The sequence below is a fragment of the Galeopterus variegatus genome, unplaced genomic scaffold (genome assembly GCF_000696425.1).
Source record: "Galeopterus variegatus unplaced genomic scaffold, G_variegatus-3.0.2 Scaffold3044, whole genome shotgun sequence".
NCBI classification, from domain to species: Eukaryota; Metazoa; Chordata; class Mammalia; order Dermoptera; family Cynocephalidae; genus Galeopterus; species Galeopterus variegatus.
The window spans coordinates 136,881-150,108 of record NW_007729155.1 but is presented as its reverse complement, the minus strand read 5'-3'; the positions used below and the strand labels follow the sequence as shown (position 1 = coordinate 150,108).

The following is a 13,228-nucleotide window of genomic DNA, read 5'->3' as shown; positions in this document are numbered from 1 at the left end:
TATTTTTTTCAGGATTGCAACATTCCAGAGATACAGCTTTGCCCACAATCTGACCCAGCACAATGTCCTATCTACATACAGCGAGCAGTCCCCAATTTGGAAGAACTGAATATCCCCAAATCTGTGTCCTTCACTGTAAAGTCAGGAGTGTATGTATCAGTTTCTCTTTATTATAGTGATTGATGGCCACCAAAGTTAACTTTTTACTTTATATTTCAGTAGGTGACATACATATTTCTGAGGTTTTAGTTAATTAATCTCAGCTATACTCCTGGATACCCAAGAAAGACTACTTCAGGGGTTAGAACAGATTCTTTCTTTGGATTCAATTAAGGCTTTGGACGTATGACTCACAGGAGCATGTAGAGAATTCTCAGAGGTAGTTCTTGATAAAGAGATCCATTGTCTTTTCATCCAACAAATTTGGGGATTGAGAAATAAAAACATGACACTGGCCTAAAATTCTGGATCCTGAACTATTTCTAGAATGTGTAAGTGCTAATAGTTATTGAATGCCTCCGCAGTGCCAGGCACATGCCACTTTTGTTTTTACTCCTTTGTTTTTTTATTTCTGCAAGGCAGTTGGTGTTATGCTCATGTTACAGATGAGTGATTTATCCCGTGCTACTACCATAACCATGGGTTTGATACTAGGCTTCTGTGTTTCCAAAAGTATCTGTAAGATTCTGGGTCTGAGTTCACCCTTAGTTCCATACACATTGGCTCAAATCACAAAATTGTGTGGATGCTTGGCTCAATGTGGACCCTTCTTTTCTCTTTCATTGTTTTTGTCTGTTCTGATGGTGGTGATTGTACAATTTTGGGGTCACTGTAGGACATCTTTCTTTGTCTCCCCGACCATGAATTAGAACTCTTGGGCAGAACCAGTAATTGGCCCTATCCATGAGAAATGTCTGTAATTGTCAATCTTAGCTGGAAGATAGATGGGTCTTTTGGGAATCTTATTTCAAATATTGTTTCTGAGTCAGCCAAGAGAACCGATACCAGTTCTAAAAATGTGGGTCAAAATATAAAATTCCACCTAGTGGAATCCCAATGTCTGATTGCCCCACTTTTAAAAAAAGGAATGGAATATAGTGGAATGGTTTTGATTTTTCAATTATATCCTACTTGATTAAAGGTGCCATATGTTTTAGGTATTGGAGAATTCTAAGAAGAGTGGTGTCTAGCACTTGGAAAATGAATTAGATTTTTTTATAGACAGGATAGATAGTGTGTGAATGTAAGTACTTAGTAACATGTTAATTCTTGTTATATGCTGTCTGGCTAATCACTTTGGGTGTGTTTTACTAGTGTAATTCTGTGATGGAGGATTTTTTTTTTTTTTTTGTCGCCCTTTTTACTCTCACAGAGCCAGAGTAAAGTATTACCGTTATACTCTAACCAACTGTTTATTTCTTATTTAGTTGGCTTGCCTACCCAGATATTAATTTTAAGGGGCAAGCTACAGTTTTGGAGGAAGACCGTGGGCTCTTTGAGATTTCTGCAGCGGAAATGAAATCATTGCAGCCGCTTCAAATGGTAAGCAGATTTAAAAAGAGCAGTCCTTTCCCAAGTACTCATGAATCCAAAATTAAATAACTGTGATGATTGCTCATGCATCTCAATCTCAAGAAACGAATGTGTACTGCTGAATTGGCAAACTGTATATTGTTTTCCTTTTTATTTATATTGTAGAGAATGTGTATGACACATGTCTGAATTTACTTTGTACTGTACCAAGTTTATCACAGTACATGCAGTTTCCTTAATAAGTATTGTTCTGTGACAGTTCTGAATATTTAACAAAGTCCTACGTTTGTTTCATTGGTGCTTATTACAAAATTAGTTGTTAGTAAATTATACTCTTCCACTGTGGTAATGAAGGATAAGTTCAGCATTAAAAATAACTGGGCAGCTCTTTCAGTGTTTACTTACTTAAAGATGATAATTACCTGCAGTATTTGTTTCTTTTTGTCATTGTATTAGTCTGTTGTGTTGCTATAACAGAAATACCTGAAACTGGATAATTTATAAAGAACAGAGGTTTATTTGGCTTACGATTCTGGGACAGCTGCATCTGGCATGGACCTCGGGCTGCTTCTACTCATGGTGGAAAGCAGCAGGTACAAGCAGATCACATGGCGAGAGGAAGCAAGAGAGAGAGAGAAAGGAGGTGCCAGGGTCTTTTAAACAGCCAGCTCTCGTGGGAGTTAATAGAGCGAGAACTCATTCATTACTCCCCCACCTAGGGAGAGCACTAATCCATTCATGAGGTATCCACCCCATGACTCAAACAGCTTCCAGCACTGCCACATGGGGGAGCAGATTTCCATATGAGTTTTGGTGGGGACAACACATCCAAACTCCATCATTCGTAAATGTTTTTGAGAGGTGAATTGTTCAATTAAATGTTGGCTATATGATAAACCATTTTTGGTTGTTCGGTGCCTTTTAAAAATATAGAAACCAGGGCATACTGAGAAATTTTAAGAAATATCACAATGTGGAATAGCATTTTAAACAAGAAAATTACAGAAATATGGTTTTTTATGGGGGGGTAGTTTTTATGCTCTACAACTTTGAGGTCACAAAGCATTGAATGTTATCAAAAGTGTTGATAGAACTTGGAAGGGGAAGTGTGGTCAACTTAATGTTCTCTTTAATTTAGAAACCCCAAGTAATTTTAGAGAAGACATTTGGATTAATTGCCTTAGAAATCTACTCTGCCAAATGAGATTTCTGAATTTACTAACAATTCTACTCTTCTTTTTGGGACACTCTGCAGTGGGATTAAATCTTAGTTGGTCATGGGTGCTCCAACGACTAAAGCTTGATTTCCTTCCTTGTAGTGGTTGGAATCTGGAAAGAGTCTTTTTAAGTTCTTGCCCCATTTAGATTGATGTAGAGCATTCTGATTTGGCTTTGACTACTGTAGAATACTCTATTTAAAATTTACCTCAACTTAAATTTGACTAGTATGTCATCTTCACTAATCAGGTTTTTAGATAGCCTACATATGTTGTTTAGTTACTTTTAAATATTTTAAATATTTACATATTTAATATTAAAATATCTTGTTATTTTAAGGGTGGACTGAAAGTGGAAATGCCTATGAACTTAAAGGTAAGTCTTGAACAGACTTTTGTAGCATGCTAAAAACTCTGAGTATTAATCTTAAGTATTTTGAACTAGTATAATAAAAAAATTAACTGAATATATGATAATACCTAGCTAATGAATGTTGGGGTAGTGGGAAGTGAGTGCACAGGTCTGTGCTGACAACCCAATGAAACCCACTAATTGTCTCCTATGGGGTGAAAAGGTGGTTAGTTTGATTTTTGTTTCTGGAAGGCTTGAGATAGCAGCTAGATATTCAAGTGGAGATATCTAGCAGGCATTTGGGAGTGATGCTCAGGAAGGTGATCAAGGCTGATCAGAAGGAGGTGTAGGTAGCTCTTATCAGATAAATTGTCAGTTTGTAAATATGACTCTCTGAAGAGAAAAGTAGAGGTACTGAAAAGTAGGATGGCAGTGGTGCCAGGATCAAGCACATTTGGGGAAGGAAAGGAGGAAATAGAATTACAAAATGAGTATAAAGACAGGAAGAAAACCAGTGTAGTGATTAAAGATGCAAACAGGTCTCTATGTAATTAAGTTACAGCACCTCCAGAGGCAGGTGTGGAACAGAGATTCATCCATCCTTCTCCTTTGCTCCTAAACAAGACACAACTCCTCCAGCCTTCTGCTTTCTGGGCTTCCTAATTTATGGAGCTAACTATACTATTCTCTCAATTACATAGATAGAGTCTTTTAAAACCTTATGTATCTTTAAAACTGAGTGTATCTAAAACACATTGACTGTATGTTGGAATCGTACGTATTAGAGTTTTAGAAAAATACTTATGCCTGGGTTCTATTCTCAGAGATACCATTTTGGTCTTAGGGTATGGTCAAAAATTTTCAGAGCTTCCCGGATGATTCTAACATGCAGACAAGGTTGTGGATCACTAAAAGATGTTCTCTGAGTGACTCCTGTCTTAATCGTCTAATCAGGTGAATCAGAACTTCAGGTATGGTAGGCTTGGACATTTTCAATTCGGCAGGTTGTAGGTATATATGAATGGATTGATTATCATAGATAATCACAATTTACAGCTTGTTAGGTATTAACTTATGGCTTACTCATCAAAAAATTATGCTTCTTAGTTTGAAGTTGTCAGCATACATAACATGTATAAAACCCAAATAAAACTTCATCACTTCAAATACAGAACCCTGTGAAAATCTAATGTGTAGAAAACAGCAGGATCAGTATTATACATTTTTTCAACCTGTGTGTTATCAGTTTTTAGCAATAAGGAATCTTATAACTTGTTGGTTTAGTGTGTTTAAGCATGGGGTCTTATTTGCCAAGGTCTTGGGTTATAAGTTCTGCATAAATGATATCACTGGCCACAAATAGGACCAAGTGACAGAGTATGGATAGAGTAATGCTGTCATCACTGTTATCACTTCTACATACTTAGGGCAGCTGGTACTTGAGAAGTAAAGAAGAGCAAAATAGTAGAAGAGAAATGTTGTACCAATCCAAAATTGAAGTGAATGAAATGCTAGAAATTTGTTTCCTACTATACTCATCTCACCCCACCCATTTGAATCACATATTTAATAAAAATTATAATTTTTTCAATCATATTTTTAGGAAGTTTTGTCTTCTCATTCAATATTTTGCATGTTCTGTTTTCTCTCAATTAATAGTAATGACCATAAAAACAATTAGTGTGGTTAAAAAAAAAGAGTATGTATTTTCTCAAATCAATAGATAATTTATTTTTATACCCTGAAGAGTTTTTATTTCTTACAAGGGAAACTCAGTAAATGTAAGGCAGTTCTGTGTTAAGTTCCAAACACAGGGATAAACTCCTAAAGATCGTTCAAGAATCAGCTATAAGATAGTTCACTCTATGAGACGATCCCAGGATTGGGGTGACTAGAACAATGTAATCATATCCAAGTATATTAATATGAGAAAAACATACTGTTAATTAAGATATTTTACCTTTCTTTACCTTATTCTTGTGACTATCAGACACTGTGCTATATTATAAGAATATATTAATAAAAAAACAGTGGTCTCTATGTTGTGGTCTTTTGTGTGACTTAAGTAAATCAATTTGTATCAAAAATATGAGCACATTAACTTTTTAAATATTTTTCAGGTTATTATTTATGAAAAACCTCACTTCCATGGACAGTCCAAAGAGTTTAGTGAACATATAGATTCTGTCCCTAATTTTTTAAAAAATGATGAGGACTTTCATGGAATTGGATCAGTTCGTGTCATCGGTGGAGTGTGAGTGCCATATTTTCAGTTTTTGATTTAGAAGTCTATTTTTGAAGATCAGCACAAGAAATGTGCTAAGCAGAGCAAAAGCAACCTTCCTTAATCTACAAATACATTCCTTCTGTAATATGGAAAGTGAAGAATATTAGTTACTGACAGCTTTCTGTGAACTCTTGGTATCAAAGATTTTGAGGTAGATTATATGTAGAAAATAGTTTCTAAAGCTTCAACCCTTAGTATTTCTAAACACAATATAGAAGACAAGAATTGCAAGATAAAATTACTTTTTCACAGGTTATGAACATGAAGGAGAGCCCCAGTTTTCATCCTGTATCCTGTTGACCTTAGTCAACTTATGTGCCAAGGACTTTGGCAATGAGTCCTCTCTTGTTAAAGTAGTGCTATTGCTTGTGTATTTCCAAAGTCAAGGGTTTTTGACATTGGTTTGACATTGGTTGCCCTCCAGCCCTGAACTGCTGTTGAGAAAGCCCTCTAAAAATCCCTGGGAATAAACCCAAGTGTCAATCAGTAGTTACTGGGGCAGAAGCCCTAGCAAATCTGTGACCAGGCTGGGATGTACTTTTTGTATTTGTATTTGTATCCTGGCAGGTAAAACCGTGGAGAAGAAACTTTCATCATAGTTTTTTTTTGCCATTGTCAACAGAGTGCTGGAATCCCTCCAGAAACATTCTGTTGTCTATCTCTTGATATTTCCTGTAACATCATAACTTGTTCATGCTACTCTAGCAAAAGACGCTACTGAAGTATTTTATTCATAGAAGTTAAATGACTTGTCTAAGATCACTCAAGGGTGTGTATTTAGAGACAGACTTTGCAGTTTCTGGTAATAAATTAAGTGATAGCCATACTAGTCAAAATGGAAACGTAAGAGACCACAATATGCTAGATGTGCAGGTCATATCAATTATTAGTCTGACATATTGGTAATCATTTAATTCCTTATCCTTGCACTCTAAAAATTTATTTGGGACTTGAAGAACAAACATGGTTTGGATAAACACATTTTTATTGTGATGTGTTTATTTATAGTATTCTCTGGTTTGTGAACACACATGCTTCTTGTTAACCCTGCTATAAAATATTTTTGCCTTTTCTTCCCTCTGGGATCTAAATGTTTTTCCCATTAAGTAAATTGAGTTAAAACTAGTGTCTGCCCCATAGAAAATTATCTGCTAAAATTCAGTGTGATTCACATTGTTGTTCTCTAAGTTTTTTACAACTATTTTATAAAAATCTCAAGTAAACATGGCTTGTAATATAGTAGATACAGTTTTGTTTTTATATGACACCTGCAGGAGAAAAATATGTCTCCATTTAAAGATGAACAGCTGACTTCATTATTTTTTCACTGTTTATATGACACCTGCAGGAGAAAAATATGTCTCCATTTAAAGATGAACAGCTGACTTCATTATTTTTTCACTGTTTATCAGTTTTTGCTTTTGTTAGATCTTTAGCTTTATGTGTAAGTAACAGAGACTCTTCCTCTTCTCTGCCCCATCTTGAGGAATCTGAGGAAAGTGAGTTTGATGTTTCTTAATTTTTCTCAGGCAAATCTGTTTTTAAATATTCCAGAGAGATATATAAATTGAATATCAATCGAAACTTAGTCTGTTTAGAAAAACTGGAAGGGTGAATTTTGGATTGTCATTTTGTAACAGATTTACTGATCTTAATGTATTCCTTGACATTAAGGCCTTCTTTTTTTTTTTTTTTTTTTTTTTTTTTTTTTTTTTTTTTCGTGTCCGGCAACGGATCGCAACCCTCAGTGTTGCCTCCGTACCGGACCGGGGACCGGCAACGGGATTGCAACCCTCGGTGTTGCTCCCGCGCCTCGCTCAGCCAGTGAGCGGGAACCTGTCTGTATGTGGGATCCGAACCCTTGGGCGGGAGCAAGCGGCGCACTATCCAGTGCGCCACCGGGCCGGCCCCTACATTAAGGCCTTCTATACCTTTTGTTCTTTTCCCATTTAGGTATAATTAAAAGCATGTTTTGAGTAGCCACATTTATATAAAAGAAAGCTTAGAATTTGAACATTTTCTTTTGAAATTTGTTTTTTTGAAATTTGAAAATAGTTTAAGAATAAAATATTGTTAGTTTCTTTACATATTACCAAAATACTAAGATGTATAAATAGGGTTTATAGGTTTATTCCCCTCCCCAGCACTATATATACACTTACAGAAAGTGTAAGTGGGATTAACAATTACTGAATGGCTACTGTTATTTTGTGCTTATGAGCACAATTGTTTGGAATACTTTTTCATATGTTCACACTGTAGTAGGGGTGGGGAAAGAAAAAACAATAGTAGGCAGCCCTCCTGACTTTCATTTTGTCAAGCTCCTGAATTCAGAAGTTTCCAACCCTGGTGCTCAGAATAGTTATCTTTGGGACCCTGCCCCACTGGAAGGGTGTCTCACCCTAACTACGCAATGCAGCTGAAGACAGATTTAAGCAGGCCGTATGTTTTATGGACCACGTATGCCCACATTGCATTATATATTGTGGGTTACTCCATAAGAAGGTATGTTTCATGGAGGAGCTTAACAACTACTAGTGTTTATCATTGTCCTGTACTGGTAGTTTCAGATTAGAAGTCAAGAAACTTGTGTCTCTGAAAAGTACTCTGCCTGCTGCTTTCTGTTTCCATGGTCACCACTGATAAAATGGTGGGACCAACATTTCCCACCCGTAAGTATTTATAGATGTCTTTGTATATGTGTAGGGCACCAGGGCTAATACCAGTGCAGTTGCATTTGCCAGTTCCTCTTTGCTAAACCCTCCTGTATTATGTTTTTTATAGAAAGCCTGGCGAGAGGTTCCCTTGATTTAAACCATGAATAAATGTTTAATATAATACTCATTCTGTGGTTCCAGAAGGGTTTAATCAGTAAAATAAGAATGATTATCTTTGGATCTCAATGTGGGTTTGTAAATTTTCTCATTGGCTATGTGCTTTCTGTTATTTCTTACTTGGCAAACTATTTTGTGACCATATTGAGCTGTGGTATCAAGTCACTCCAAAAGCATTTAAACGAGCATTGCTCTGTTGGAATTCTACAATTAACCTTTTTTTTGGGAAAAGCCTCCAAACTGTAACAATTATTGATCCATGAAGCACACACCATTTGTCTGTCTTTGTAAATGGAAAACAAAATGAATGTGCTGATATTTTAGAATATGGAAATGACAACTATGTGCTTTATCATTATTTTCTCTGTTTTGCTTTCTTGAGTACATTTTTATTAATGGCTCAATTGGGTGTCCTCTGTATTTCCAGGTGGGTTGCCTATGAAAAAGAACATTTTAAAGGACAGCAATTCCTGCTTGAAGAAGGAGACTTTGAAGACAGTAATGCATGTGGGGCATTAAGTGGCCCCATCTTGTCTTTCCGATATTTACAAGCTGTGAGTTAGCTTTCTTATCCTTAATTTTCTACCTGTTTTATCTTTTCATAAAAATTAGACATGGCTGCTGATATAACACGAGGTTATAAAATGTTTCTAACACCTGAGAGCATTAAATTGAACTGCTTTTGTGATTGTCCTGTGTTTCTTAACTGCCATGATTATTATAGAATATTTATTTTTACTTTTCATCCATTGATCCCATAATCATTTTTTGAGCACCTGCTTTGTTAGATGTATTGTGCTAGGTGCTGGAGATGTAGTGATCAGAGACTCAGGCCCAGTATTCACCAGGCAGGGAGTATGCTAGAGAAGATAGCACTTACATATTTAATATTGTTAGTCTAAGACTGGATTAAGTAGAAAGTACTCAGATTACCCAGAAAAAGGTCAGTTGGTCGTTATCCTCACTTGGAGTAGAGAGGGTTTCATGGAAAAGATGATAGCTGAGCTGAAGTTCCAAGTTCAAAAAAGAGTTAACCAAATAGAGAATTTCCAGGTGAGTGTGAAGGGGAAATGTAGGTGCTGTTTAGCAAGAAATTAACACATGTTAATGTGTAAAGTCAAAGTTGTAAGCCAGTGGTTCTCAGGCAGAGGTGATTTTACCCCTTAGGAAGCATTTGACAATGTCTGGAGACATTTTGGCTTGTCGCGTCTTTGGGGTGGGGGGTTACTACCAACCTCTGGTGGGTAGAGGACAGGGATGCTGCTAAACCCTTACAATGTTCAGGTCAGCCCTCAGCAACAAAGAATTATAGAGCCCAAAATGTTAATAGTACCGAGGTTGAGAAACCCTCATGTAAGTGAAATTGTGGTGTGTTTGGGGGAAATGTAGTTAAGTCAGGATGTTAGGGAGAACTTTGGGAAGATGAGTCCAGAGGCACATAATGAAAGGTCTTATGCCAGGTTGAGGAGTTCAGACTTTTTTTCTGAGTTGACCATGAGCCACTGATGGATTTTAGGCCTAGTGAGCATGATTGGAGTAATGCTTCAGGAAGATTTTTTTTGCGGCTGTGTCAAGAAGTGGCACGGGGTGAGGGAGGTAAGGCTGAAGGTAAGAGGTCCAGAATATTACAGGTGGAGGTTGATGAAGGCACAGAAAGGAGACAGATGTTAGAGAGTTCTTAGGATATCAGGGCTTATCAAATGTTGCTCACTTTTCTGACCAGCCTTGTGGACTTTTTAATGTGTTCAAAGGAACATGTTTTCTTATTATTCAAGAGTTACCATTGCAGTCTCTTCAGGATAGTATCTACCCATATAAACTCTAAACTATCTGGGATGGTCTGTCTCTGAAGCCCTCTTGGAGGGAATTGATAGAGAAGTGGAGGGCGATTACTGGGTCAAAAGCAGTATTACAGTGAGTCAAAAACCAATTCTACACTATCTGGGATGGTCTGTCTCTGAAGCCCTCTTGGAGGGAATTGATAGAGAAGTGGAGGGCAATTACTGGGTCAAAAGCAGTATTACAGTGAGTCAAAAACCAATTCTACCTGAAAGAAATATAAGACAGGCCACTGAACATTGAAATATAATCAGTCCACTGATTGCTTGAGCAGTGGCTAGGTAAGACTAAGCCATCTTACCCAGAGATGGGTAAGATTCCCTTCTCACAAATGCAGAAACTGAGGATCCAAGAAGTCGGGTACTGTATCCAAGTGTAGAGCTGCGATCTGAGGCCAAGTCTGTCTTACTGTAGAGCACATGTCATATTACCCATTTTTCCATTATCGCAAATGCTTAGACTTAAAAAGACCTTAACAATGGAAAACTGGATTTCATTCAGTCAAAGGCTTATTAGCATTTCATTTGTAGTTATAAATTTAGGGACACAATGAAGACCAGTATACATATATAATATGTTAATATTTACATGATTTTCAGACACTTTGTTTGTAACTTAAATTTATGTTTACCAAAATATTTTTAGTTGAAATAGATTAAAAAAGTGATGCATATTTAGACAACATACAATTTATGTATGTATGTACTGTGAAAATGCTTTAAAAACTTGCTTATCTACTTATACTTAGAAAAATTATATTTTCTTTCTACTTATACTTAGAAAAATTGTATTCCAGAGATAGCAGTAATTGGGAAGGAGTTCTTGTGATTGTGACCACCCTACATAATGTAATAGGTAGAGCAGATGTGAGACATATTTTCTCTGTACAGACTTTCAGATGCCTCTAACCTGGGAAAGAGTGAAGCACTACATTTAAGATCTCAGTTGAAGTAATATAAATAAACAAGAGGACAGATAGAATATCTTCATAATGCAATGCAGTTTTCAAATATCCTGGCTGCAGTATATGGAATACTGTGGATCTAATAAGGTCAAATACCAGACACGTTCCTTTTAGGGATAACGTGATCTCTTTTTCGACCTCTGAAACAGGTGGTTCGCAAAGGAGACCATTATTTCTCTGAAGTTAACGGATGCACCAGATCTCCACTGGTGTCTCATATCACATTTCCCTCTTGGGGAAGATCAAGAGTGCAGGGCTTGATCAGTTGAGGCATTTTATGGAATTTAAAAGTAATCAAATTACCTGATGCTTAAGACTTATCTTTGGGCCTGGAGCAACTGCTCATTAGTTTTCTCTAACAGTAGGAAGTACTGTACTAAATTGTCCAAGTGCTTTAAAAATATAGAATTGGATTTTTTTTAAAAAAAGAAAACAAAACATATAGAAGGGAGTATAATTTTTTTTTTCCTTTTTGTCTTTTTTTCGTGACCGGCAACGGATCGCAACCCTCAGTGTCACGCCCGTACCAGACCGGGACCGGCAACGGGATCGCAACCCTCGGTGTTGCGCCCGCACCTCGCTCAGCCAGCGAGCGGCCGGTCTGTATGTGGGATCTGACCCCTTGGTGGGAGCGCCGCCGCGCTCCCAAGCGGCGCACTGTAGCAGTGCGCCACCGGGCCGGCCCAGAAGGGAGTATAATTTTTTTTTCCTTTTTGTCTTTTTTTCGTGACCGGCAACAGATCGCAACCCTCAGTGTCACGCCCGTACCAGACCGGGACCGGCAACGGGATCGCAACCCTCGGTGTTGCGCCCGCACCTCGCTCAGCCAGCGAGCGGCCGGTCTGTATGTGGGATCTGACCCCTTGGTGGGAGCGCCGCCGCGCTCCCAAGCGGCGCACTGTAGCAGTGCGCCACCGGGCCGGCCCAGAAGGGAGTATAATTTTTAATGTCATTCCATCACTGTTTATTCTTTTTGGGTAGAAGAGCTCCACTTAAATCTGTGTGACTTTCAAGGTTATTTAGTTGTGCCTAGGAAAAGCAGGAATGGTAGTAACCTACTAACCTCATAGGGCTTACACTGGACCTGTCTGTTTGACTTGAACAAGTTGGTTAGAAGTGTTTTGGTTTTTGTTTTATGTTTTTTTTTTTTTCATATTTTACACCACGCTTTGCACATGTGACCCCTGGAGGTTTATTCCCAGGTGATTGGACCCAGGTCTAGCACATGAGTTAGGTTACAGCTAGAGCTCTCCCCTGCAGGAACACTATGTTGATGGCAACTAATCAGTGAGGTCAGATATTGTTTATTTGATAGGTATGCAGAAAGGGGAAAAAACCAGGAGAGTGGCTCAGCAGGAGAGAAACACTTAGAAAAAGATGGGTGCAAAAGCTATAAGGCAAGAAAAACTATGACAAGATAAAAGTAGAAGATTGAAAGAGGAGAGCAATACCACCTAGGAGATGACCTGCTTCTAGGTCTCTGGAAATGGTAAACAGTGTGGGAAGGACAAACCGAAGCCATGTGAATGAATTTATTTGTGAACCCATATGCTGCCAGCACTTGTACTTGGCAGTTGGCCCTATGACAGTGAGTCTCTCCTGCTCTGCTCAGCTCCTGGCTGCATTGTTGCCAAGTGGCCTTTGCCTCCAGTCTGTCTGCCAGCTCACTCTCGTCACTGCCACCACTCACCCTACCCCACTACTCATAAATACGACTTGTGCAAATCATTGACCAACTGAAGTACATCACAGCATAACACAAGTAATTTCTAAATGACAGGGCACATATATGTACTTATCTTGCTGTGTCCTTGTCCTGTTTTACTCCAACATAGCACAGTGATTTATGACATATTTCAGCTTATTCCTGGTCCCCCATATCTACAACCCTAACAGGGAGTAGAGAACAGGTAGTTGTAGGGGCAGAAGAAGTAGAAGCAGAGACAGAGTTCCAGAGTCACCAAAGTGGGAAAGGAGAGGTCCTATAATTGAGAGCTGCTAAAGAACCTTCCCATTATGGTTGGGTCTGATTGTATTGGTGACTATCGATACTGATTCTCGACCAGGACCCAAAATGGGTTCACTTCAGCCATCACTATTATATTATATCCTCACAGTCACCTTGAGCTAGTTAGCACTCATGTTGCAAGAAACAGAGGCATTTAGGTTTTAAGAAACCTGAATTTTAAACATAATGCTCCA

The 13,228-nt window shown here is 38.0% G+C and overlaps 1 protein-coding gene across 1 annotated transcript in view; it reads left to right on the top strand.

Moving 5' to 3' along the window:
* Nucleotides 1-13,228, top strand: part of CRYBG3 (beta-gamma crystallin domain containing 3) — a gene marked incomplete at its 5' end in the record, with an annotated part of 87,057 nt that overhangs the window by 32,003 nt on the left and 41,826 nt on the right. Inside the window, 5 exons of the mRNA XM_008583798.1 lie at nt 13-149; nt 1,428-1,542; nt 3,091-3,126; nt 5,223-5,356; nt 8,651-8,777. Of these exons, the coding sequence (XP_008582020.1) occupies nt 13-149; nt 1,428-1,542; nt 3,091-3,126; nt 5,223-5,356; nt 8,651-8,777 (549 nt within the window). The remainder of the gene's footprint in view (nt 1-12; nt 150-1,427; nt 1,543-3,090; nt 3,127-5,222; nt 5,357-8,650; nt 8,778-13,228) is intronic.